Below are 27,507 nucleotides of genomic sequence, written 5' to 3'. Positions count from 1 at the left end.
TTAAGGCCACGGCCAAAAAGAGTCCAGGATCCAGGCCATCTAACATGTAGGCTACAAACCTTTCCAGGAATCAATGTTTTCCAAAGTAGCTTCTATGAAACTTAGAAAAATGCTAGGTTAAAGGAAAACAGGTTCTTTTTTCACTGCAGGACTTCTCAGAACCTTTAATGTGACAACACAGATGGAGAAACGCCTGGGGCGCTCCTTATACTGATCCCTGTCTTTGTTCTGCTAGGGACCCACATCAAGGTGAGCTGACAAACTTCAGAAAAGTCAGGAAAAGGGCAGCTGGCATCCAGGAGATCTAATCCACCCACTGAGCAGGAAACAGACTCATCAGAAGACGAGCCTCTTCCAGCAGTCTGTATCTTGTTTTAGTTCCCACTTTTCTGTCCGATAAAGACAAACAGGTTAGCGATAGAGACAAATAGGTTAGCCTTTATCGCCTCCTCTGTGAATCAGCTGTCTGTGCACCACATGCTCTGTTCCCACACTGCATTTGCACCTGTCTGCACCAGTGGAGGGAGCAGCACACAGTGCTGGGGCGCCTGCGATCAGAATGCTTCAGGTCAATGCGTGGCTCCACCACTACCTGGTGACCTTGGACAAGTTGCCAAAGTCCCTGCTGCTTCTTTTAGTTCTGACAACAGAACTAAAAAGTGGGGATGATGATACTAACAACCTTTAGGTATTTTCTGAAGATTTTAGGATGCAGTTTTTCACCATAAGCTGCAAATGTTTTTCCAGAGTTTGTTCTTTGCCTCTGAATTTTGTTTAAACTTGTAAGTTAAATGTAAGTTAAATTTGCATATATTAAAACAATCCTTTTGGCGTGAGCTTGCAGGCCATAGAAAGGCCTAGAAAGCCCCATCTCGATAGCAAGCATCATTGAGTTTTCCCTCTGGTTCCTTCCTGTCCGTTTAATGTCAGTTCTTCATCCACTAGGAGTACGGACACAAGCTGTGCAATAGACACTTAGCTTGTTTTCCTTCAAAGTTATTGGTTGTTTCAGCAATTATAGTCAATGATCACTGTCTCACAAGTGAACATCACTTGTACTATATCCTGAGTTTACATAACTGGACCTGTTTCTGAACCACCTGACTCCATTCATTCCGCCCTCGGATCAGAGCTCTGTGTTATCTTCCTGCCCTCTGGGAAGCCTCCTGATCCAGAACTGTTCAGGACCAGTGGACATCTCATCAGTCTCCTGGAAACAGTCTTGGTGTCCCGAGGAATACATACACACAAAACGAATGGTCCTGGTACTTTTCTTCATTCACCTGAGTGCAAGTTTTAATGTTCTAGACTGCTTGTGCTGGAGGCGATTCATTTCAGGCTTACTGGACTCAAATGAGGGCATATTGTTCTGCCATCACAGAACTCCTGAGAACTTCAAATCACTTCTGGCCATATTGCTGGGGAGCAGGTAAGGTGAGGGCACCCCAGGAAGCCCCATGCCCTCTTTCTAAGCAAATCACGGCATTTCATCCTAGTTTAGAAAGGCTGCCTAGCGGCCAACGTGACACAAATCAGAGGCTGCACCGTTAGGTGCTGGGTCTCCACTTCAGCCACAGGGTGGGGTCCTGAGAGGCCCCTCGCTCCAGAGAGGCAGCTGGAGTGAGCAGGAAGCAGAGGGCCGAGGCCAGCTCGGTACTTAGGGCCAGGGGTCCGCTTGCTGGCTCGCCCCTGTTCAGTCCCACAGCTGCAATCAATTCAAAGAGCAGAGGCTTGCATGAAAGGCTCACCACAACTTTCCGAAGAATGGAGTTCATTAAAATCCTGCTGGAGGCCCTTGGCTGGAATGCTTTTTCCCCTTGTGAAAGGGGACTGCAGCACAGTGTCGCCTGTAGGAGAGCTAAGAACGCCAGTACAACAGAGACTGTGCAGGGGTTGTTACGTAATTACCAATTATTCAATCCGTTCCCCTGCTCATGCTCCAGGGACAGTATCCAGTCCAGGAGAGAACACTTCCTGGCAAACTCTCTGACAAATGGGAGAAGGGGAGCCAAGCCCCCTGTCCCCGAAACCCACAGGGTACTTTCCTAGGTACAGTGAAGGGGTGCAGCACAGACCCCATTGCATCAGTGGTGTGTGTCATGGCCAGTACCCCTCCACCCCAAGCCCAGTCACAAAGCCCATCTAAACATCTCTTTAACAGTGAGCCTCAGCAAAGCCATGTCCCCAAGGGGGATAGGGCCCAAATTCCTGGAGCATCAACTTGACTTTGGTGGAAAAGCATTCTTTTTATATTAAAATGCCTTGCATATGGCCATGTTATGATTGGGAACACAATTTTTTAAAAAGACAAAACCAAATTCTCAACTTGAGGCATCCACTTTTGGACTTGCCCCCAAAACTCCAAACCTGTATTTGTCCCCTCTGCTGTCAGAATACTTTGGGAAAGAATCTGAGAAGCAGTAAGAAGCCAGCTCATTGCTAACTGGGCACAAGCTTTAAAGAGCCTAGAACACCTCTATTCACTGGCAAAGGAAAATAAGTATGCCTGCTATGTATCTGTTCAATAGATAAGAGTGCAAAGCTGCCCCTGGTCAAGTCTTTCTTCTTCCAGAAAAACCCTCCCTGAATTCCGAAAGAAATGTAAGCACTATGGAGCAAGGCCTTCGTCTTATACCCCCAACACCAAGAACGCTGTCTGGCACATACATGTTAAATAGAGAAAAAAATAACTCAGTTCTGTAGCTCAGTAGTCGTGCATACCGGTGGTATGAGAGGACCCAACCTCTCAAAGTATCAGGGATTACTTTCAGGGTCCCTGAATTTTTCGCCCCTGTGGAAGAAGAGCCACTTTTCCCCCTAAGGCTGAGCACAATGCCTCACTCACTGGAGGTGCTCAGTAAATGTCAACTGAACCCATTAACTTTTCATCTACCTTGGCTAAGACCCCTTTGGAAAGAAGACATTGACCTGAAACTGAGGAAAAATGCTGGTACGAGACTGTTTTAAATGGAGGTGATAATGGGAAGACTAGGCAACATAAGCCCGCTCGCTCTGGAACACGGCTTCACCACATCACATCTTGGCCCTTGAAGACGCCGAGGGCCAGCCCATCTTCATCACCTGGGAACAGAACTGAGTTTGATGCCTCATTCCACACAGTTGTAACTGGGAAATAATTTCCAGATTTCACTGGATCAACTGTTAGAGACTGAAATCTGTTAGCAGAAATCAGACAATCAGTACTATTAATGAACTAGTAAATATAGTAGCCTTAATTTGAGTCCCAATGTATGGAAGCTTGGCTCCATGGGCAGATTCACAAAGAGCAGCTTCTTGGGAAGCTACTCACTTGCTCACTGAACCCCGTTGCCTAAGTGCCCCCTACGCACTCCAGCCTACTGATCTGTCAAAGCCTCGTGCTCCTCTGCAGATGTGCTTCGCAGACTAGAGGCGGACACCTCTGTGAGCTGTTTGAAGTAGAGGCACTGCTGAGGCTGACGGTGCAAAGCTCGGCACCCAACTGGCCCTTTCTATTTCTGGAGGGCAAGTCTGGCTGCTAAAAAGAGGAATATGCTGAAATGAAAACTGATCAAGTTATCAACGCCCTGGTCAGAGCACCTGGGTTTCTCTTTCACCTCTACCCGCAAGCCTGGATGATGGCTTGGGTGCTTTCCCAGTTCCGATGCCTTCCTCTTTCTTGGCTAAAACCTGGGCACAACCGATAGCAAAGAAAAGAAAAAAAAAATTAAAAAGTGAAGTGACAAGTACAAGCAGAGATGATTCTGCCTGATTAAACAGAATTAGGTTTATTTTTGGTTTGCTCTTAAAAAGGCAAAGGATGGAGGGCTTGCTGGGTGCCAATTTGCAGAAACAAACGCCCTCCTCAGCTCATGGCTCAAAATACACCCCAGCTACTGCTGCCAGTGTGCAGAGCAAAGCCATAGAAGGTCAAAGTTTAGAAAGCCAACAGAGCATCTTCACATGACAGGATTCCTGGCCCGCATGGACCTGTGGGTATTTTTGAAACAGCTTAACAATGGACTTCGGCCGGCTTCACTTTAGCACAGGGGTTGGGAACCTTTTTGGGTGAGAGAGCCATGAACGCCACATATTTTAAAATGTAATTCTGTGAGAGCCATACAATATGTTTAACACTAAATACAAGAAAATGAGTGCATTTTATGTAAGACCAACACTTTTAAAGTACAATAAGTCTCTGAATTCTTTTTAATAACGTTGTTATGCTGTTGCTAACCAATGATGAATAAAGTACTTCTTACCATTAATGAGACTTCTGGTGCTGCATGGTTTTGCTAATGGCTTTGTCGTCTGGTTGATACGTGGTGAGGTTAAGCTTCATGCAGGTGTTGAGACTTCCATCCGTTAAACCTGATCGTAGGTTGGTTCTTTAGATGTGAGAAAGACTGCTCACATGCATATGTAGAGCCAAACATTGTCAGTTACAGCAATACTCACATGGTGCAGTGTGTGGTATGTGACAGGAAGCGCGTTCCAAGTTTTGACAATCAGCTGGTCCGCGGGTTGAAGTTTTTTCATTTCTCCCCACGTGTGTTAGCTCGCCAACTCTGCTTGCTGTCGTGCAAGTCTTTCCAAATCTTCATTCAGTGACTTGAAACTTATTCACCCACATGTCTGAGGCATTCAGGTCAGCAGCTTGTAGCTCAATATCTCTGACAGAGAATCCGGGGATGTAACTCAGGTAGGCGCTGTCCACTGCACACTTGAGTAGATAGGTGATGAACTTAAAAAGACGAGTGTGCTCATGAAATTCTCCAAAGCGCTCTTTGAATGACTGCAGGAGATTAGATGTGAAGCACGCTAGCTGCTGGAGATCAAGATGTTGAGCAGGGTCTCTGCTGTGCATGCATCTTTAAACTCTCCCAGTTTTTCAAAGTGTAGTAAACGAACCGTTTCAATGTTGGCGATGAAGAGTTCCAGCTTGTTTTCAAATGCAAACACTGCTTGTTGAAGGGATAAGACTGTATTTCCAACACCTTGCATTTTCACATTGAGCTGGTTCAGATGTTCAGTCATGTCCACGGGATAGTAGAACTTCAGGAGCCACTCAGTGTTAGCTAACTCAGGATGCTCAACGTTTTTTATTTCAAGAAAAGTCCGGATTTTGCTCAGACAAGTCGCAAAACAGCTGAGCACCTTCCCTCTTGACAACCAACACACATTGCTGTGCAGAAGCAGACCAGGATAATTATTCCCAACTTCATCCAGCAGTGTTTTAAACTGGTGATCATTTAAAGCTCGGGCAACAATAAAGTTGACCACCCAAATGACCAGCGACATCACCTCACCAAGCTGCTCGCCACACATCTGAGCACAAAGCACCTCCTGATGTAGAATGCAGTGAAAACTTAGGATGGGTCTCTTTTCATGTTCACGAAGAAGCGCTACAAATACTGTTTTTCCCCACCATGCACGGAGCACCATCAGTACACACCGAAATAAGCTTATCCATCAGTAGATTTTTTTCTTTAGCAAACTCAGTGAAAGACTTGAATAAATCCTCCCCTCTTGTTGTCTCTTTCATAGGCAAAACAGCAAGACTTTCCTCACATAGTGTGTCACTGACAGCATACCTTGCAATCACGCTGAACTGGGATAAATGGCTGACGTCTGTTGACTCATCCAAAGCGAGAGAAAAGAATGGTGCTGCATTTATGTCCTTTACTTGTGTTGCCTCAATTTGATTTGCCATCATGATGGTACAATCGTGAACAGTTCTTGCTGACAGGGGCATGTCTTTTATTCGTTTGATTATCTTGTCTTTATTCGAAAAGTCATCAAAAAGTTCATTGGCAACATCAAGCATGAATGTTTTGGCATACTCCCCATCTGTGAATGACTTTCCGTTTCTCACAATTGCTAAAGCACCAGCAAAGCTAGCCGAATTCCGGTCACCTTGTTGGGTCCAAACATGGAGTTGCTGCTGACTAGCTTGCACTCCACACAGTAGCTCTTGACATGCTTTCTTCCTGCTGTCCCCCACTGGATATTTTGATACAAATGTAGTATGGCGTGTGTCGAAGTGCCGCTTTATATTTGACCTTTTCATTGATGCAATTTTATCACTGCATATTAGACACACTGCAGAACCTGCTCTCTCCACAAAGGCGAATTCCTCTGTCCATTCCTGCTGAAAAGTATGATACTCCTCATCTTTATTTCTTTTAGCCATTTTTGTCAAAAGGGTTTCTGCAATTAGCTAGCTGACTACTTGATTAAAAGGGGGGAAGTCTACTTCCTGACCTCACAATGACCAGTGTACATTATGCATTATCCAATAAAAATTTGGTGTTGTCTCGGAGGACAGCTATGATTAGCTCCAGCCACCCGCAACCATGAACAGGAGCAGTAGGAAATGAATGGATTGTAATACATGAGAATGTTTTATATTTTTCACGTTATTTTCTTTTATTATTAAAGATTTGTCTGCGAGCCAGATGCAGCCATCCAAGGAGCCACATCTGGTTCGCGAGCCATAGGTTCCCAACCCCTGCTTTAGCACAGTAGGATTAATACACAATAAAACGATGTTCTGGCCATCTGCGAAAGAAGCTCATTCCCTGCCAATTAAGAGTATGCATTATAATCCCAGGGCAGCAAAACTTCTGACGCTAGAGAGAGAAAAGGAAAAAAGCGAGCTGGTCTGTCAGGATAACCTGGGCCACCCTGGCCCAGCTGCCAGGCATACGCCACATTCCTCTTTTAACACTAATGTAATCAGACCACTGCTGAATCGAGTGCATTTCCCTACAGTTCTCTGGCTCTGACATCTCCCTTCGTGAGGAATGCTAGCAAATCCTAACATTCTTGTCAGTCTTAAAATTGGAGGCTTTTCTTGAAAAAGACCACCTCCCCTTCGTTATTTCAGGCAGGTGCACATGGGAGGAACGACAGTGATGTCCACGGAGCAGCTTTAGCGGCTTTGGAAACATCTCACTGGTCCCAGATCCCACAAAACAGAGGCCTGGACACATTGCTTCTAGATGGACCCATAACAGTGCCAGTTCTCTGAAATGAAAGCTTTGGAAAGAAACTAGAACTGCAAGTGAACTGCAGTGCCACAGAAGTACACTCGGCATGGACCAATTCTTACAAGAATAAGAGAATTCTCCAAATCCAGTTAAAAAGAAAAAAGAAAAGAAACTGTTATTCCTGGGGAAAATAGAAGAAAAATAACAATGATTAAAGGGAAACATTCAAAGAAGTAATTCCTGGGACTCAGTACAAAACCAGCCCCAATGCCCTTTAGATACTACAGTCCTAAGCAAGGGCCTTGAGAAAAGACCATCAATAACAAGTGGCCTCAGCAGCATGTCAATACAGTTTTAGTGAGGCATGCTTTACCAGATCCTAGTTCCCTGAGAAGTCATGCTTCATTTCCATGCTGACATTCATCATACTTCAAATTAAAAAAAAAAATTAATGAGAACATCGATTCCCCAAGCCATTCTGGACGATGGGAATCTATTACGGCCTCTTGTTCAGCCTCGGGAGGCAGAGGGGCCCCAAACTGGCCTCCGGACAACCGATGGAATGTCCGTACTTCTCCAGCCTCCCTGTGAAGCAGCGGACAAGAGTGAACTGCCAGTCCTAGGTGGCCTGCCCTAAGCAGGGAATGTCTTTCAAGTCTCTAGTATTATTTAGTATTATTTTAATTACGTGATTTTTAAACTAGTCTCCATAATACATCTCTGGTTTACTATTTTAGATTACCAATGAATTAAGTTATTTAACATTTTCCTCCTAAATAGGTAAGACCGACATATCAGGAAGATGCGCCACAACTAACTGGTTGCTGAGTGTTAAGGGATCGGACCCAAAGGGTACCCAGTAGTCGCTCCAGCAGGAGAAATCAGGATTTCTGGTGCTGCCCGGCCATACCACCACCCTGGCTTCTTCCTCAGTCTAAAGCACCTAAAAAAGGGTGACGTGGCCATTATACATTATGGAAACTTGAGGAAATCCAACACAAAAGCATCCACCTCAGTTCCACAGCCTCCACCTGCCTCCATCTTCTCTCCAGCCACAATATACAGAAGGCCAAGTTAAACATGGAAAGGCAGGCACTCTTGATAGTAATCTATGGGGTGCCACATACTACATCACATATTAGGGACAGGCACAGTGTGACACTTCAACCTGGTTCAAGCATCCTCCTGCTAACTCAAGGTCAGGGCTGATCTCTCCCATCCGGTATTTGGTTAAAATGATAAATGGCTCCTCCATTCACCCTATTGAGACCTAGCACAACTGGCACATGCAGCAAGGGAACCAGCCGACCAGGTTTCCATAAAAGCAGCAATGTGCACATCTCTGAAGTAAAGAATGACTAGGGAGGCCCTGGAGAGTTGGCTCAGTGTATAGAGCATCGGTCTGGTGTATAGATATCCCAGGTTCGATTCCTGGATAGGGCACACAGGAGAGGCAACCATCTGCTTCTCTTCCTATTCTCCCTCTCTCTTCCCCTCTTGCAGCCAGTGGTTTGAGTAGTTCAAGTATTGGCTCCAGGCACTAAGGATAGTTCAGTTGGTCTGAGCATCAGCCCAGATGGGGGTTGCTGGGTGGTTGGGGCGCATGTGTGTGTGTGGGTCTGTCTCCCCTCCTCTCACTTAAAAATAACGATGAGCAAGTCACAGAGAAAACACACTGCTGTCGTAAAACGTTTTGGTTGCTATAAGAACAAAATAGCCTGTAAAACACCAAGAAGAGTCCACTGAGAAAAATTTGCTCATCATTTATTCTATGCTTGCTTTATTTCTAAAACACAGTAATAACTAAATTGACAAACTAAACTTAAATTCAGCCAAGCACACTTTCATGCTGAGTTTAGAAGGAAGCCTCCACAACTGACCAAGTTAGGATATGATCATACCTTCAACCTGTGCCCACCTTTTCCATATATGATACAAGCCTTCAAAACTCAAAAACACAGACATTCAGCACTTCTGGACTGCATCTCACCATGCGACCTAACAGGACTGCTGAGAGCTAAATAAGACATGCGGGTAAACTGCTTAGCACAAAGCTCAGTAAGGGGGTTCACGGTAACAATTAGCATGCCATCAAATTCACCCCTCCTGCTGACTGGCAGGACACCTATCTGTCCCCCACTTTATATTTCACTACTTCCCAACAAAGACTGTTTTCTAAACCCTGTCCCCACAACTCATATCTCCCAGCTACAAGACCAAATTCTACACAAAATCAGTTCCAATCAATCCAATGTTCAGACCAATGTTTAAAAATCAGGGTATTTCATGTACAAGTCTAAATGTACAGCTCCACCAGAAAATCCTGCAAACAAGCAGCAGATACCATGTCCACAGGGCGACAAGTGACTTCAGCAAGGGGGCCACTGCCCTCCCAGATGGAGCCCGCTGGCCAGACCCCTTGTTTACACCAAATTCACTTCAGTCGTTTATGCCACCTCCCTGGCTCGTGCTTTCTGATCCCAGACTTGGAGCGTATTGTAGGTTCATCTGCCTCACAATCCAATCTTCTTTAATACTCATCTAAAGAATCTGCCTGACCAGATGGTGGCGCAGTGAATAGAGCGTTGAACTGGGATGCTGAAGACCTAGGTTTGAAACCCGAGGTCGCCTGCTTGAACGTGGGATCACAGACATGACCCCATGGTCGCTGGCTTGAGCAAGGGGTCACTGGCTCAGCTGGAGCCCACCAGTCAAGGCACATATGAGAAGTAATCAATGAACAACTAAGGTGCTTCAACAAAGAATTGATGCTTCTCATCTCTCCCTCCATTCCTGTCTGTCTCTAAAAAAAAAAAAAAAGAATCTATTTGTCTAGCCAGGACCCATCACATTTCCCAATCTCCTCTTTATTTCCATCACAAGCACCTGCCACTGCTTTCTCATCTGGGTCATTCACCTCAAGAAACCGCCTTCTTCCCACTTCCTGAATCATCACATGTAACAGATAGCAAGTCATAACTCCTTCAACAGGCTCCACTCTGTCTCACATAGCTGCCTCTCAACCGGGACTCCGCATCCCTATAAAGATAGAGCAGCTACACTCCGGACCTTCCAGACCACTGTGAAGAGTTCTGACAGTGACCTGAGTCTCCTGCAGGCATGTTGTTTTCCTAGTAAGACAGTTCTGAAATTCATGCAATGAAATTAAATATATCACTATGGCATACAAACAAGTTTTCAAACCACTGTTTTAAAAGATAACCTCACTGGGCCCACTCTCCATCCCAGGAGCATGCCCATGCCTTTCCCTTCCCGCTTGTCCTCCCCCACGTCTTCCCCCGCAAGCATGCATCCCCTAAACTCAAGGGGACCCCAGAGCCTTGCAACCAGGGGAGCAGTGGGCAGCGAGCAGCAGCTCGTCCTGGGCTTTTCCCCGGAGCCTGTCTCTAAGGCCCCCTTTGCTCCGACTTCCCAGTGAGCCAAGGCAGCCCCACCTAGGCTTTCCTGCTGCTTCTTCTATCCTAGGCACTTCTTTGTTTCACTGTCCCCAGCTTTAATAAACGTACTCTCAAAATGAAAGCATAAATAAAAGCTCTATCACTGATAAGCCAGGGCTGGCAACTGATAATTATATCCAAGAAGACAGGGGACACAGGAAAAGCACAGGACTCAGACTCACAAGGCCCGGGTTGCAGAGCCTGAACTCATGGGTCAAATGATGTAGTAACTCAGCTGACCTCTTAAGGCTTGATTTTATTTGACCTCTTTATTTCCCATAGCTTCATAGACATTTTTGAAAACTTTGAGAGTTTTAAAATATTATGGTGCCAGTTAATCTGAGGCATCATTTTGAGATCAATGACTTTGAATCTTCAAAAATTAAATAGTTAAAAAATAGATGTAATGAGCGCTTCAAAAACCGGCTTTTGTGTTTTATGCCATTTCAGACCAGAAGTAAAGCCACTAAAGCACTTTACAGGGCAGTTTTCCACACTGCTCTGGCCAGAGGATCTTCTGCAGTGGCAGGGGGCCCAGCCACCCTGGCACCACGCACTGCTGAAGGCCTGCTGGATGTGTGGCCTCGTCTCCATGCCCAAGGAGAGCTTCCAGAAACTGAGTACAAGGCCACGGGGGAAGGAGCCAGGCTAACCAGCTTTATTAACACAGGTGGTGCTGAAATTAAGAACCATATGGAACTCATCTCTCCGTCTGGAGGAATCTCATCACCCAGTGGTGGTGCCTGGCTGGAGAGGTTTCCTGTATGTTTTGAGTTCTCCATGGAAAAAGGCACACAAAAGACACCAATTACCAGCCCCCGGAACCCCATGCACAAGGCACGCACCAGGTCGATCAGGTCGCTGAGGTTCTTCTCGATCTGCTGGGGAGGCAGGCGCCTCATTAGGTCCAAGGCACAGTCCAGCTGCTGATCGCTCTGTGGAGGAGAAACAGAAGCGTCTGAGTCACCTTGCCAATGGAAACACCAAAACCCCTCTTTAAAAAAGGAGTTTTGCAGTTTCAACCTGCCCAGGGTATTCTACGACCAAGCGGGCCTGCAGTGGGCCCTGTGCCCCATGTCCTGGGGGAGACTGCTAGCTTCTCTTTGAGAGCAGTGTCTGTTCCAAGTGGAGGAGTCCAAAAGATAATCAGAGAAGTGGGGAGCAGGCCAGAGAGCTCAGAAAGCAGCCCTATTCTACCCAGATCTCAAAACCTCGGCGGCTCTCCTCCAGCTCAGCAGACCAGGGAAACGCAGATGTGTTAACTCACAATTGGTTCTGCGGCCAGCATGCTGGTACTCCAGACTAAGCTCTATCCTTTTCTATAACCTGGACTTAAACAGGTAACATCAGAGAATTTATCATCTCGAAGAGCTCCAAGCCAGGGAGAAAGCCACGCAAAGAACAAGCGGCAAAATGCACACAAAAGTTAGTGCTTCAGTTGTTCTACTAAAGCTTGGGACATTTTCCATGGTGTCAGGCCCTTGCAAAACAGACCAGGACCTGAACCAAACCACTTGCAGCCAAGAATCAACTCTAGCTGGTCTAGCAAACCAGGCAGGGCACAGCCACCACTGCTGCCATGGGGCCTGGGAGACAGTTTACTCCCGTTTACCGAGGGCCATCTCTCAGCCCCGGGTGCTTCACAAACTCTCCTCGTTTGATTTCACACTGCAACTAATTACCTAGAGCACCCTGTGCTGGTCACCATGAATACGTAATAAATAACGGAAAGGAAGGAAGGAATTTCATGGGGATAAGACTAGTAAAGTGCAAAGTAAATTCAGTGCAGAGTGGGCTACCACAAAGAAGGCCAGACCTCAGGAGGACCAACAAGAAAGGAGTTGAGAAAGACTGCCTAGGTAAAATGGAGAAGACCTAAAAAGTGCAAAAAAGGCTGATAGAGTCCCCAACACAATTACTCAGAGGCACTATCTGACCTATATCTCGACTCTGCTCTGGTTGGACCTACCTCAGAAATTTTTAAAAGCCCTAAATCAAGAAGCTAAAGCAGGGGTCGGGAACCTTTTTGGCTGAGAGCCATGAACGCCACATATTTTAAAATGTAATTCCGTGAGAGCCATACAACGACCACCATGAACATGAGTGGTAGGAAATGAATGAATTGTAATACATGAGAATGTTTTATATTTTTAACGTTATTATTTTTTTTATTAAAGATCCTGTCTGCGAGCCAGATGCAGCCATCAAAAGAGCCACATCTGGCTCACAAGCCATAGGTTCCTGACCCCTGAACTAAAGAGTCTTCACAGCCTGACCAGGTGGTGGCACAGTGGATAAGAGCATCAACCTGGGATGCTGAGGACCCAGGTTCGAAACCCCAAGGTCTCTGGCTTGAGAGTAGGATCACAGGCATGATCCCATGGTCTCTGGCTCGGCTGGAGCCCCCGGGTCAAGGCACATATGAGAAGCAATCAATGAACAACTAAAAGTACCGTAACAACAAGTTGATGCTTCTCATCTCTCTCCCTTCCTGTCTGTCCCTGTCCCCTTCTCTCTCTTAAAAAAGAAAAACTTTATAAAATATACAAACTAATCCTGGAAATGTCACATCCAGCTATAATGAAATATAATCTTTGACTATGACCATCTACACTCTTGATACATGAACTTTACACAGGCCAGGGGACAAGGATCTAGTTTACATTCATCAAAGACATAACACATAAAGTTAACTGGAAGCTTTAATTTTCAGGTAACTAATATGGTACATGCAGCAGGCTGCTTTTTAAAAAGGAATAAGAAAGTGTGCCCTGCTCAAGATGGTTACCAGTGACTATTCTGGGACACACCACAAACTGCCTAACTGGCAAAGACACACACACACCCGAAAATGTGGCACTTGTGCTCAGTGTATGTTCTAGCACCATGAATTCCCTACTTGTGCCATGCCTTCCATGCCAGCCAAGGCCATGGTGACATGGGTCTGGCCCACTGGCATGGGAAGACATTCTAACACCATTTCTAAGGTTGAGAACAGAGATTAGCTGATTTGACATTAGAGAGACTTACATTCCATTCCCAGTTCTGCCATTCATTAACTCATAGCCTTGGGCAGAGCTGTCAGCCTCCACAAGGCTCTGCTTATCCATGAAATGGAGAATATCAACTTCTTAGGGTTCTTGTGATGATTTAGTTAATATATGAGAACTGTTTAATTCATAGCAATAAGTGTTTGGGATAATTTTCTACATGTTTGTAAATACAGGTTTTAAATATTTAAAAATACAAGTATTTTATACCATTCACCCCACTCAACCCAACCTTGAAGTCTTTGCTGTTGCTCTAAATCAGCAGTAGGTGTTCAAATTCCATAAAGAGTTATGTTCCCCACTGGCCATGCAAGAACAGAAAACAATCAATGATTCAGGTCAGCAAGTTAAAGGGGGTAAACTAACAGGCCTCTGACCTTAACAGACACCACACTCAAGAAGATAAACAGACGGCAAATAAGCGTATGTCACCATCATGTGAAGTTATGCTCAACATCATATATCACCACAGAAATGTAAATTAAAACAATGAGCTACATCAAACACTTACTAGAAGGGCCAAAATCCAGAACTCTGGTGACACCAAATGCTGACACAGACATGGGGCCACAGGAACTCTGATTCCTTGCTGGTGGGAACACAAAACGGTCCAACCACTTTGTAAGATAGCTCGGTGGTTTCTTACAAAACTAAACGTTCTTACTGTAACAATTCAACAGCACCCTTCGGTTTTTACCAAAAGGAGTTGAAAACTTATGTCCCCACAAAAACCTGCAGATGAATGTTTGCAGCAGCTTTATTCATAATTGCCAAAACCTGGAAGCAACCAAGATGTCCTTCATTAGGTGAATGGATAAACTGTGGTCCACCCAGACAATGGAATACTATTCAGGCTGAAAAGAAATGAGCTGCCATACAGTCAACAATACTGTAATAACTATGTCTGGTGCCAGGTGGGTGCTGGAAATATCGGAGGGAACACTTTATAAAGTATATGACTGTCTAACCACTGTGCTGTCCACCTGGAATGAATGCAAAAGAATACTGAATGCAAACTGTAACTGAAAAATAAAATTGAAAAAAAAATAAAAAGAAATGAGCTATCAAGCCATGAAAAGACATGGAAGAATCTTAAATATAAATTACCAAGTGAAATACTAACATCAATCCAAAACGGCTCTATACTGTGAGATTCCAACCCTATGACATTCTGGAACGGACAAAACTCTAAAGACAGTAAAAAGATGTGTTGCCAAGGGTTGAAGAGAGAGGGATAAACAGAGCACAGAGAACTTTTAGGGCAGTGAAACTACTCTGTATACTATAAATTGTGGATATGTCTTTTTTTCTAATTTAGAGAGAGACAGGGAGAGACAGGAGCATCGAGCTGTTCCTGTGTGTACTGTCGAAACCCACAGAATGTACACCACCGAGAGTGAACCTCAATGGAAACGGGATTTTAAGTTATTATATTGTGTTGGTGCAGGTTCATCACTAACTCTGGCGGGAGTGCCGACAGTGGGGAGGCCGTGCCTGTGTGGGGCGGGGGTATGGGGAAGCCTCAGCATCTTCTGCACAATTTTGCCGTGAACCTAAAACCGCTCTAAAAAAATTAAGTCTGTATTTTAACAAAAGGTGTGAACTCCACTGGGGCTGATTTTGCCTTTGCCACAAGCCCCCAACGAGACATCTGGCAATGTCTGGAGACCACTTTGGTTGTAGTCACTGGGATGAGGGAGCTACTGGCATCTAATGGGTAGGGACTAGGGATGCTTCTAATCATCCTACAATGTACAGAACAGAACCCAACAACCTGGCCCAAAGTGTCAGCAGAGTCAAGTTTGAGAAACCCTGGTGTAAAACAATCAGCTTTGAGGACTGCAGACTTGCAGGCTCTTATCAATGCTAAGGCCCAGAAAACTGCACATATAATTCTAATTCACAGACCACTCAACACCCCCCCCACAAACTTCTGGTCTTTGTAAATAGTCTCCACTTGGATATTAACAATGTTCCTGAGAACTAAAATAAAAGTTTAGACCTAAGTAGGCCTAGCTACACTGTAGCTTTAATCCAGAACATACTGGGATTCAGGAGGGAGCTAAGCAGTGTGATAGCTAGGAAAAGAAGCCATTAACTTGACCAGGGAAGGTCAACATGTGAAAGACCATGCTTGAATCCTTCCACGGCGCCTGTTCGTACCTCCAAGCTCAACGTGCTGACCGCAGCCTTACCCTCGACCGGGGCCAGTCGCAGGAAGGCTTCCTTCCAGACAGCCCTCTGTATCTACATGAAAGCACTAAAATGCTGTTGCAAAATGGCTTTACTCCTATTTCACATTAATCCCAATTAATCTCAACTGGAAACATTTCACTACAAATTTCCAAGGCTATGGAATATATAATTTTCATTAAATTAGTAAATGACTAAAAGCTTCCCATAAGCCAAACAGCATGGGAAAGCTTAATGACAGCTTGTAAAAAGTTAAAATTAGAGTTAACTGGAACCCTCTGCGTGGGAGACATCCCAAATCCTGAGGGGTCCAAGCAGGAAATGGCACAAGAGAATGATGAAAACACAAGATGATCTAAGCTCCATACAGTATCACAAGTGACCCCCAGAAATAGAGGGATGGATGGTGGGGGTGAGGAAGCGAGTCCCAGGGGACTACCCAGGGTGCTGTCACTTCTATCAAGCTCAAAAACAAGAAGGAACTAGAATTGAGACATAGACAAGACGTGTATGTGTATGTGTATAGTTTAAGCTGATACAGCAAGGCCTTTTTTCTTATTGGCTAAGACAAGGGAATGATAAACACAAAATTCAGAAGATTGAGAAGAGTAGTTTTAAGGGGAAAAGGCTATGGGAAAACAGAAGTTGATATTCTTGTAGATTTTATATGAAATGGTGGGTCTGAGGGTATTCATAATATCATGATGCTCACTCTTGCATATACGTTAGTATGTTCCTTTATGGTTATCGGATAGCTAAAGAAGTTGGAGCTGACTTTTGTGTATGGTGTCAGACTGCGACAGCCAGGTTTCCCAACATCATTTACTGAAGAGGCTATCCTTCCCCTGCTATGCATTCTCGGCTCCACTGTCGTAGATTAAGCGACCACGTAGGCTCATTTCCAGGTTCTCTGTTCCGTTTCACTGTCATTTTCTCACTCCACTAAGTATTTTTTTAAGGTAATAGGAAAACATAAAGAGCAGGCAAAGACAGGACTTAGGATTCATGAGCTCAGAGACCAAGGTCTACCCTGTCACTGAATGACTTGAGACTTGGGCTGCTCACTTCACCTTGTGGCCTGGGATTTGGGCTAGACAGCCTTTCAGATGCCTTCAAGGCTGACTGGTCCTGTACCCCACAGCAAGTGCAGACACACCCACAGAGTCCCACCTGCCCTGCCCTCCCACAGCCCCCAGCAGACCTGCAACTAGGTTTCACTTCAACAACCATGCCTTGAGAGCCAAGCCCTGAACCAGCTCCAGTGAATGAAACCTGGTTCCAACCACAAAATGGCAAATAATCACAATCTGTGTGATGTGTACAAGAACAGGGCGCAGAGACATAGCATATTTTTTAACACTCTGATGTATATTTCTTCATGAGTCAATCTTCCCTAGGATTTCCCACCCTGGTTACTTTTAACCAGTGGCTTTCTATTTATTTTGTATACTGTCATCCTGTGACTAAGTACTCTCCTCATGATGGCACCTTCAAAACCCTAACTGATCCCAGACACTTCCTTCATAAAATGAGGGTTACCAGTTCCACCTTCCACTGCTGGTGTTTGCCAGGTTGAAAGGTAAACAGTGAAAGAATGACCATTTCACTTCACTCTCCAGAATTCTCTGCCCATTCAATTAGTCATTCGATAATTATTTGACTGTTTCCTAGGTGACAAGCACTGTTTTTGATGCTGAATGGTGAACATAACGAAGTTGCTGTCTTCAGGAACTTAGGATGAAGTCAAAACACATGTGGCAAGAAAAATCAAAGACGAGTCCTTGTTAGGATGTAAAAGAATTGAGGGGACAGTGACCCTACTTTAAGCCGGGGAGGCTCTATGGGGTCAGTTTAGGTTTTCGGCGGTGTGTGTTTTTCGAAGTATACAAACAGAATTAGGGAATGTTTCCCTTTCTGCTGGTTTTTCACATAACTCAAAGGAAAACACAAACTTGCTTAAATCGCCCTACAACAAAGAAAACAACTGTTAATACAAACAAGAACAATTTTTTTCAAAACAATAAGGCAAATAAAACACAATAGCTTAAAAATATCTACACTAAGGAATTTTCAGACACCTGTTCACGCTGTCGTTCTTTGCAGACAGTAACAGTCGGCCTCCTGAATGAACTAAGAGTGCAAAGAGTAATTTGGAAATCTTCACCAAATAACATTTATGCAGTGTTCTAGGTGAGGATGCAAAAGGACAGACATGTCCCAACCTGTGAAAGCTCCAAGTTTAATATGATAAACACACCAAACCGCAAAAATGAAAATACTTCCACAGTACACAGACATTCTGAGTTATACAAGAAACCTCACTCAAAAGATTTCTCCAAAGAGGGGCTATGTGAGCTGGTTATCACAGGCTGAGCAGGAGAGTCCCAGACAGCACAGAGGGCCCTTTCTGGACAGCAGGCACAGCGAGATACAAGGACAGGCATGGAGGAGCAGAGCACAGCAACGTGCTCCACAGCAAGGTGCGGAAGGAAGGACAAAACAGAGGCATGTGGCCCTGGTGGCAAGGGACTACGCCGAGGCTGGGTCACACCTCAGGGCTGCACACAGCTCCAGTCCAGGCTCGGAACCTCCCTTCACCCAGCACTCTGCCTTTGTCTACTTTACAGGGTAGACTTCTCTGCCATGCTGTTTGGCTGTTAGCACTTTAAAAACCTATTTCTCCAGAAGGGATGAGAGCCTCTGAAGATTTTTTCCAAAGAAATGACAAAAATACTGTTGTCTTAGAATGTGAAACAGATGACATTTTCCCAGAAGTGGCCAGACCAAGCTTTCCCACTCAACCTGCCCCTCTTAAAATGTGACTCTGACAGTCTTCCCATGGTGGGATGGAGTCTGTGTCCCCTTCCCTTGGATGGGGAGAGTTTTGTGACTTTTTTTCTCAACAGAGAACAGCAGAACTGATGCTCTGTGAGCTCTGAGGCCTAGCTGTAAAAGATAACTCACGATTGACCTTGCCGGCTGAATGGTCATTCCTGGAGCCCCAAGCTACAAAGTGAACAGCTCAACTGCCCCCAGGCCACCATGCTGTGAGGAAGCCCAACTCAGCCCATGCAGAAAAGCCACATGAAGACACCCTGAGACCCTGTGAAGTGAGACACCTGGCCAGTCCACAACCACTCCAGCTTTAGCTGTGTGACTGCAACAACATGAGACCCCAAGCTAGAACCACCCAGCCAGGGCCCTCCTCAACTTTTGGCCCAAGAAACCACTGGAGATAATGAAAAGCTCACTAGGCTTTGGGCTGATTTTGTTGGATGGCAATAGTAACTGATAGAGAATAACGCCTCTGGTGACTGAGGGGAGATGGTCTGAGCAGAAATGGGGGTGTGGGAGCAGGGGAGCCAGCAGAGGGGCCTCCACAGCAGCCAGGGCTTCGACTGTGGCTGGAGAGGAAGGGAGTGGTCAAAGACTCTAAGAGGTGGGACAGACGGGACAAGGTTACTTCCTGAGAATGAGAGGCAGCCCCAAATTCTGAGATGACTGAGCTTTCCAGAGGGACCACCTGCAAGACGATAGTGCCACAGCCTTATTAGCATGTATATGGTTTGAGTGTGCTTTTTTATAAAAGTGTTTGTAATTTCAAGGACAAGCAGTAACTCAAACTGCTCCGATTTCAGAGCAGAAGTCCTGCTTGGCTTGCTCTGGTGCCTGGCTATGGCAGATCTGTACTTAATAGCATCTGTCTACACATAAACAACCAACCAAGGCTTCAAGGCCTTACCGTCTGTTCTCAAGTTCATCAGGACATTCAGTCGTTTACATTCCCAAAAGGCTTAGTGAATACTTCACAGACAACAAAAAGGCAAACTTCACTGGGGCCCAGGCTGATTTATCACAGTTATGGAGTCTAACCTAACCCTGGTTTGTCTTGTGTAATCTGTGACCCAACAAGTAATTCTGTTTAAAAGTTGAATCTGTTTTCTGCCATGTGGCTCAGGAACAATTTGTGCTGAGGGCCATTTGGGGCAAGATTCACTAGCCAGCCCAGCCAACAACTCGTCTGTAGGTCACTCTGGAAAACTGCAGTTTGTATTAATAAAAAGAAAAGTGTTTCTTCTCCTGCCTGCCCTCTGATGGAATCTCTGGGAGGGACACAGTGACGACAGCACACAGAGGGAGGTGGCTCACCAAGCACAGATACAAGCATTCCCTTTGGATGACTTTTTGGTCCCATGGGAAAATCAAATACCCCATAACCAGTGAGTCAAAGTCACAATGACAGCCCAGTTGGCAGGTCAAGCCTCCTTTAACCCTTTGGGGTCTACTATATGTCATAATAGCTGGGTCAATGTCATCTTTAAAAAACCGAGGAGAAAACCACTCAACAGAAAATTAACCTTTTTTTTTTTTTTCCCTGAAGCTAGAAACCGGGAGAGACAGTCAGACAGACTCCCACATGCGCTCGACCGGGATCCACCCGGCACGCCCACCAGGGGGCGATGCTCTGCCCCTCCGGGGCATCGCTCTGTTGTGACCAGAGCCACTCTAGCGCCCAGGGCAGAGGCCAAGGAGCCATCCCCAGTGCCTGGGCCATCTTTGCTCCAATGGAGCCTCGGCTGCGGGAGGGGAAGAGAGAGACAGAGAAGGCGAGGGGAAGGGGTGGAGAAGCAAATGGGTGCTTCTCCTGTGTGCCCTGGCCGGGAAATGAACCCAGGTCTCCTGCACGCCAGGCCGACGCTCTACCACTGAGCCAACTGGCCAGAGCCAATTAACCATTTTTATAGCACACAACTTGGTGGCTGAGTCGATGTCATTTTGATCACCATGAAAATGTATTCACTTTACATGTCTCTGCTTTCAAAAAAAAAAAAAAATTCTGCCAGGATCACAGAAATTTAGATCTGAAGGGACTTCTCAAGTTCATCCAAATCCTGACCCCTCGGTCCTCACCTTACAGATGAGTTAATGAGGTTCAGAGAAACTTTCACAAGGTCCCATAGGCAGTGGCACCATCAGCACTTGAACCCCTACCTGCCTGCTGAGAGGTTTCCTGCTACACTCCCGGCTACCTTTCCACTTGTTCAGTCACTGAGCCGCCGTGTGAGTAACGGGGTAGGCACCGGGGACACAGAGCTGCATTGGTCAGACATGGTTCTGGCCCTCAAGGGGCTTGTGACCTCAGTGAGAAGAGCCAGAAAATAACTGCAGGAAAGGACGATGCCACCCTCCTGTGTACTTAGAATCCTGTGCTGAGGGCCATGCCAAGGATTCCGTTATCACTGAGGAACTGGGAACGTCTCCCAGTGACTTTTCCAGATAACCAAGGTACCACTCTTCCTCTAAAATGTTTTACAAGGTCCATGTTTTTACAGAGAGGACAAAGCAACGAAGAAGGTCAAAGCATTCCTCACTGGCCAAGGGGCAAGGTTAAGAGCACATGCTCCTGGAACACGGCCTTCATCTGCTTCTTAAACTTCTCTTCTCTGCAGGCTGTCAGCTACACTCCATGTCTGAAATGCTGCTTCTAATCTACCATGGCACCCAAATCAGAAACCTATTTTAAAAAATTGACTCAGAAAGAAGGAATGAACTGCAGGTTCACAACATAGCTTGGGGACCTGTGTCCCAGTCCCAGTTTGTGGTGTGTGTGTGTGTGCGTGCACATTTGTTCAAGGTTAAAGGCTCATAGCTTTCATTCTTTTCTCAAGGAAGTCTAAGACTCCAGAGGTACAGAATGATCTAACAATGAAAATTCTTCCTGTCCCACTTACCCTGCAGGGTGGGACTAAGAAAGCCATCATTTAATCCCTCGGAGCCTCAGTTTTTAAAACATAGGCCTAATAACACTCTCCACCTTGCTGGGCCACTGAGAATAAGGTTAATGTGTCTGGCACAGGATCTGGCCCAGAAGGGGTCCCCTACAGTCCATCCTCCATAAATGATAGGGCTCTCCAGTTCAAAACCCTAGGCTTGCCTGGTCAAGGCACCTACAAGAAGCTACTAATACTGCTATGGTTTGATGCTTCCTACTCCCCAATCTCTCTCTAAAATCAATAAATACACCTTTAAAAAATAAGTTAGAAATAAAAATATAAATGGGTGGGCTCTCTCAGAGTATAAAGGACATGGCTTATCTGCTGCGCTATTCACATAACGACGTTGGGTGCTCAAGGGCCCTTTCCTCCCCGATATTTTTGCTCGTTTGACGCAGGTTTTCCATTCAGCCTGCCAGCAGTCTCTAGAAAGGTAGGCGGGGTGTTATTTCAGTTTCCAAGTCATTAAGCAGCAACAAAGAAAGGCAGACTTCCACAACTCTCCCCCCACGTAGTGTCCTGGCCCTGTGCATGAGGGAGTGCATGGGCTGGTGGCGCCCCTAAAGCCAAAAGGAGAGGGACAGAACCTTCTGGGCAGAGAACAAGTAAGAGTTGATCAAGTTACGTATCTACCCACAAAAGACCTTCCCTCTGTGTTTCTGTTCTGTAGTGCACTGTGCTCTCCTGTTCAGCTTTCTTTTGGAAGTCCTCTGACCTTTCTGGCACCAAGGATGGCCCTAAGAAATATTTCCACCCTTTACCTTCTCCCTATTTACTCATGTTCCCAAGACCATCAAAGCTAAACAAATTGGACAACTCTAGCAAGAGTCCCCAAACCACCTCGACTCCCCACCCATCAATAAGAATTTCCAACTGCCTCTCTCCCTGGTATTATTTATCCCAGAGCAAAACTTAGCAACCCACACGCAGGCTGTGTCGAGTACAACAGCAGCCACCAGCTGATTTTTCCCTTACACATCCCTTTGGGGAGTGAAAGATGCAAACTGAATCACGCTCAGGAGATGGAGCTCTTCGCTGTAGTGTTGGTTAGGAAAAGGTTCTGGATAAGAGTCCACGTTTACAGGTGCAAAATCTCTGCAGAACACAGAGCGGTCTCTGTGTTCCAGGATTGAGGGTGACCTGGTATACTGAGGGGAACAGCAAACATTCTCAATGGGGTTAAGCAATTGGGGTACGAAAGAGGCACAACTGGGCGAACACATTCTAAATGAGCAGACTCTGCTCAGCACGAGGCATGCAAGCACGGAGCACAGGGCCATTTGGTGCTCTTCTGCGTCCTCCAGGAGCATGTGCCCTTTTCCTCCTGCATCCTTCACCCCATCGACCCCACTGATAACTCAAAGCTTGCTGGCCATTGTCCCATGCACCAAAACCAGGTTCCCAAGCAGTACTCATGCTTCTGCCGTGCGGAGCAGAGGGGACGACTTTCCACAGGGAAACACCCAGGGTCAGATGACAGCTGACAAATCCACCGCTCCGGATGCTGCCGGCCAGATTTCTCACGCACTGTTCTTGGCTCTGCTAAGGAGCCAGATGGGTGAATGAGCATTTCATCTTGGGTGTGTCTCCCTCTACCTCTCTAGATTTTAAAACACAGATTTACAAAAGTGTTATGCTAAAGGGGACCTAGAATTGAGGCACAGACTTATCTGAAACTAAGACTTGCTATTAAATAGCAAATGAACCAGGACCAGAAAACAAATTTCTTGATTATACAGTTTAGTGCTTTCTACCTACTTGCAGTTTAATCAAGTCCAAAATTTTAAGACTGGAGCTAGATTAAAATACAACACCACTATATTTAATAAAATTCTTTATTAAAATTAACAATGACATTTTAAAGAATGCTTACATATCATTTATATAATTTTGTTTTCCAAATTAATTGTTCTTTATCAAGAATACTAAGTATCCAAAATGCAAACCAATTTTAAAAGAGAAAGTAAAGAAAACTAAGGTTTGCTCAGATCACATGCACAGGTGGGTTTTTGCTAAGGGCATATGCAAGTGTGGGTTTTGGGAGAGCCTCACAACAGCTCCAGGAGATGGGCACTATTATCCCAGTTTAACAAAAAAGTATGTAAATCAAGGCTCAAAAAAGTTAAGTGATGCCTGACCAGGCAGTGGCGTGGTGGATAGAGTATCAGACTGGGACGCGGAGGATCCGGGTTCGAGACCCCAAGGTCACCAGCTTAAGCACGTGCTCACTGGGTTTGAGCAAGGCTCACCAGCTTGAACCCAAGGTCGCTGGCTCGAGCAAGGTGTCACTCGGTCTGCTGTAGCCCCCCACTCGGTCAAGGCACATATGAGAAATCAATCAATGGACAACTAAGGAACCACAATGAAGAATTGATGTTTCTCATCTCTCTCCCTTCCTGTCTGTCTGTCCCTCTCTCTGACTCTGTCTCTGCTACACACACAAAAAAAGTTAAGTGACTTGTCCAAATCCTGAGCAATGAATGACAGAGGACACAGAACAAATACACAGGTCTGTTCCTATGACCAAACAGTCCCTAGAAAGCATTAACTCAAACTAAAATTAATTTCAAAGGATTCTAGAAAACAACTTGTTAGCTCACAAAATCAGAAAGGGACAGTGAGCCTCTTCTCCCAGGCTGGGCAAATTATGGACAATTAATTCTATATTCCCAAATTCTAAAATCTCCTGTCACCTTGAATTACAGACTGTATTCTCACAAAAACTATCACTGAAGGGTGGATTTCTCAAAAACACTAAAGACTTTTTAGACAGTTTCTCTGGTCGATAGTTTCCTGGACCCCTTCAGATGATCTGCAAGGCGCCATTACCTATTGTCTGATCATTAATGTTTCACAGATGTCTACAGCTGCTGCCTCTGCACGATCCTGGCTGGTTTCATGTAACAAGTGACTAATCCCTCCACTTTGTCAACTGGTAGTCAGACACACAATTAAGGGCAATCCCGAGATGTCTTCAATGGATGCCATACATGCTGTCCATTTCTACCTTGATGGCACAAGAAATTCAAGAAGCCCTTCAAATAAGAGTTAAAAAAACAAAAGTTTGGAAAAAAACATCATCCACATGTTCACTGACAAAGGCTAAGGAAAGTAAACTCCCATTTTCATAACAGAAGCCAATTCACATAAACCTTCCCCAAAGCTGATTTATAAGATGGCCTGGATGACATCTGTAACATTTGGCCACAGGTTAACACCAATCACACACTGCACACGGCCTCCAAAGGTGTGGGGGAGACCCTGGGTCCCACCTGCAAACAGCACAAATGGATGAGTGTAAATGGGAAAGCAGCAACAGTTAAAGGATTTGGGGGAAAAATAAAGGCTCCATCAATCCAAGTATTTCTAGAAGGCGGCAGTGTTGCCTTGTGACTTATGTCCGAAGGGAGGCTTGAGGAAAAGAACACAATGTTTATCCATTAAGCAAAGCACTTGGCCCATCTCTTTCCTCGGGTCCTGAACTCCTACTTCGAATGCCTATAAATGTGGAAGCCCCCCCCCCCCAGTCTCTGCAGGCCCTTATCCAGCTAGGGGGCAGCTGTGGACTATGGTACTGCACTCCAAACTACCAACCGTAGGCATACAACAGAGACCACAGACTCCTGCAACAGGGACCAGTCCTCTAGCACCCCTCCCCAAATATAACAGCAAAGCTCTAATACACACCGGTGACAGAAAAGCACAATGCAACACTTACATTGTGATAAATCTGTAAATCGAACCTAAGACCCATCACAAAGCTCCCCTACTTCCAGTTGTCAGAACCCACCAGGTACGAAGATGCCTAAAAATAAGATCCTTCTCTATCTAAGACCTTACACAGGCCACCATGCCAGTCTACGGGTGGCAGAACCAAAACAAACAGAAATATCAGAAGTAGGGAAGACAAGGGTTTCAATCTTTCATCTGCCACATCCCAGCAATGGAGCTCTGGACAAGTCCTTCACCTTCCTGAACCTCAATTCCTTCATCTGTTAAGTGGGAGTAATAATAATAATAATAATACGTATCTTGCATTTATGAAGTTAACATTAGCTAAAGGCATACAAGTGGGCAGCCATGGAACAAGAGGCTGAAAATCCAATCAGCCAGGGCAGCCCCTTTGGTTCTTTTGGGCTAGATGAAAGTGATCTTTATGAGCGATAACATGGCTCCTCCATCAACAGACATGTTTCCTTAGAGTTTCCTTAGAGTCAAGCTCAAAGCCTTCTTTCCTTCCATCCTCAACTGAATGCTGAGTGCTGCGTCTCAAGAAAGTTTATGGCTGAGTAAGGGGCTTAAAGTCTTTCAGGAAGCAAAAATAAATAAAAATAAAGAAAGGGAAGCAACAAGTTCCCATTCTAAAATATCTTTCTGATAACGGGGAACTACTAATACCAAATACTAAAGTGTACTGTAATTACCATTTCTCACACTACCACCTAAAGCAGGCTGTGCCCAACAACACAACTTCCACTGAGTTGTTACTCCAGGCAGGCTCAGACTTAAGGGCTTAAAATGCATTAAATAATATCTAAAAGTTATTAAGGCATTGGTCTAAGAGCTTAATATGTCAACATCTCAGTTAATTTAAAGGTGAAAGGATTAAGCAAAGGAAAAAAACTTACAGACAACAGTGTGGGGACTGTAGGAGGGAAAGAGGGCTGGGAGGTGGGGTGGAGGAGGATAGAGGGGGGCAGATGGTGATGTGGGGAGACTTGACTTGGGGTGGGAACACACACTGCAATATACAGATGATATACTGTAGAACTGTACACCTAAAACCTGGGTAATTTTATTAACCAGTGCCACCCCAATACATTCAATAAAAATTTTAAAAGAAAAAACAATACTAGAAGGTAAGAAATAGTATTTATTCTGTCAGATGTGGAGACTGCGAGACACACAGCGTGGTGAGGCCACACGTGTCATCAATGGTGGCAGTGGTGTTCAACGGCAGGTCTGCCTGACCCCAAAGCCTACATACCTAACCATTACCCTATACTGTCTGGCAGTCAGCCCACTGCTCCCTTTCTTGTCCTAAGAACCACGGCCACCTTTGTTTACAAGTCTCCAAAAGAGGAGCTACTTAGCATGACTTTGCCCAGTGGAGCAGCAAGTGAGGTAATAATGTAGCACTCTAGAGTTAAGGATACAAGTTTGAGAGAGGCAGTCTGCATTCAAACCCTGACTCTACCAGGTTCTAGTAGTATGACCCTGGGCAAGTTAGTAAATTCTGCTGAGCCTCAGACTTCCCAATCTATGTATAAAATGAGGGTAAAAGAGCACAAACTTCGTACTGTTATTTTAAGGATCAAGTGGGGGTAATCCTTCCACAGCCCTTAGCACATACCTGGGACACAGTCATTGCTCCATAAATTTTACATGTTAAGTCAACAAAGAAGAGAAAGAAATAGGGGGAAAAAGGTAAATGGATATAATCTAAAATTTCAAAATAAAGGCCTCTGGCCTTCTGCCAACCTCTAGCAAACAGTGCTGGACTGTGTGTGCCCAGCACAGCACGACGGTGACTGTGAGCACTAGGAAGTCCTGGGGCCTGCTGAGCCCAATGGCCTGACTGCTGCTCAAAGGAGGGCGAGAGGGGGTCCCAAGAACCGGGCTGGGCCCACTCCAGCACGTACCTGTGCAAAGCAGAAACCCAAAGGCGGTTTGTTCATAGACCAATTCTTTACGAATACGAATGCTAGACTTACCAGAATAGTGTTTATCCATTCCATAGTAGAGAAAACTGTTTCTCACCCAGGCATATAAATTCTCTAATGACTAATTTATACAAAAAATTCACACAAGATGTATACAAAAGCACGGAGCCTTGCAATTTGGGACCTTAAGTTAGTAAGGTCTTCTAGGAATATAAGAAATGTCACTCTGGCCCTCACAATTTGCTTCTGAGAGCAGGAAAGGGAGAAATTTGAGGAGACAGAGCTGACTGACTCAAGGCTGGGGTGTCGTTACCCTAATCAGCTCTAGTTCGTAAGCTCCGCACCTACATTACAGTCAAAGCCACACACTACCCAACAGAGTCCAGGGGACACACTTC

At 45.3% G+C, this 27,507-nt stretch overlaps 1 protein-coding gene across 2 annotated transcripts in view; it reads right to left on the bottom strand.

Moving 5' to 3' along the window:
• The window catches only part of CAPZB (capping actin protein of muscle Z-line subunit beta), a 135,419-nt gene that overhangs the window by 62,991 nt on the left and 44,921 nt on the right, over nt 1-27,507 (bottom strand). For both annotated transcript variants that reach the window (XM_066270283.1, XM_066270282.1), the window contains exon 2: nt 11,275-11,364. In XM_066270283.1, the coding sequence (XP_066126380.1) occupies nt 11,275-11,364 (90 nt within the window). The remainder of the gene's footprint in view (nt 1-11,274; nt 11,365-27,507) is intronic.

Source organism: Saccopteryx bilineata, chromosome 3, assembly GCF_036850765.1.
Source record: "Saccopteryx bilineata isolate mSacBil1 chromosome 3, mSacBil1_pri_phased_curated, whole genome shotgun sequence".
NCBI lineage: Eukaryota > Metazoa > Chordata > Mammalia > Chiroptera > Emballonuridae > Saccopteryx > Saccopteryx bilineata.
The sequence above is the reverse complement of the archived record's forward strand: the minus strand, read 5'-3'. Positions and strand labels throughout refer to the sequence as shown.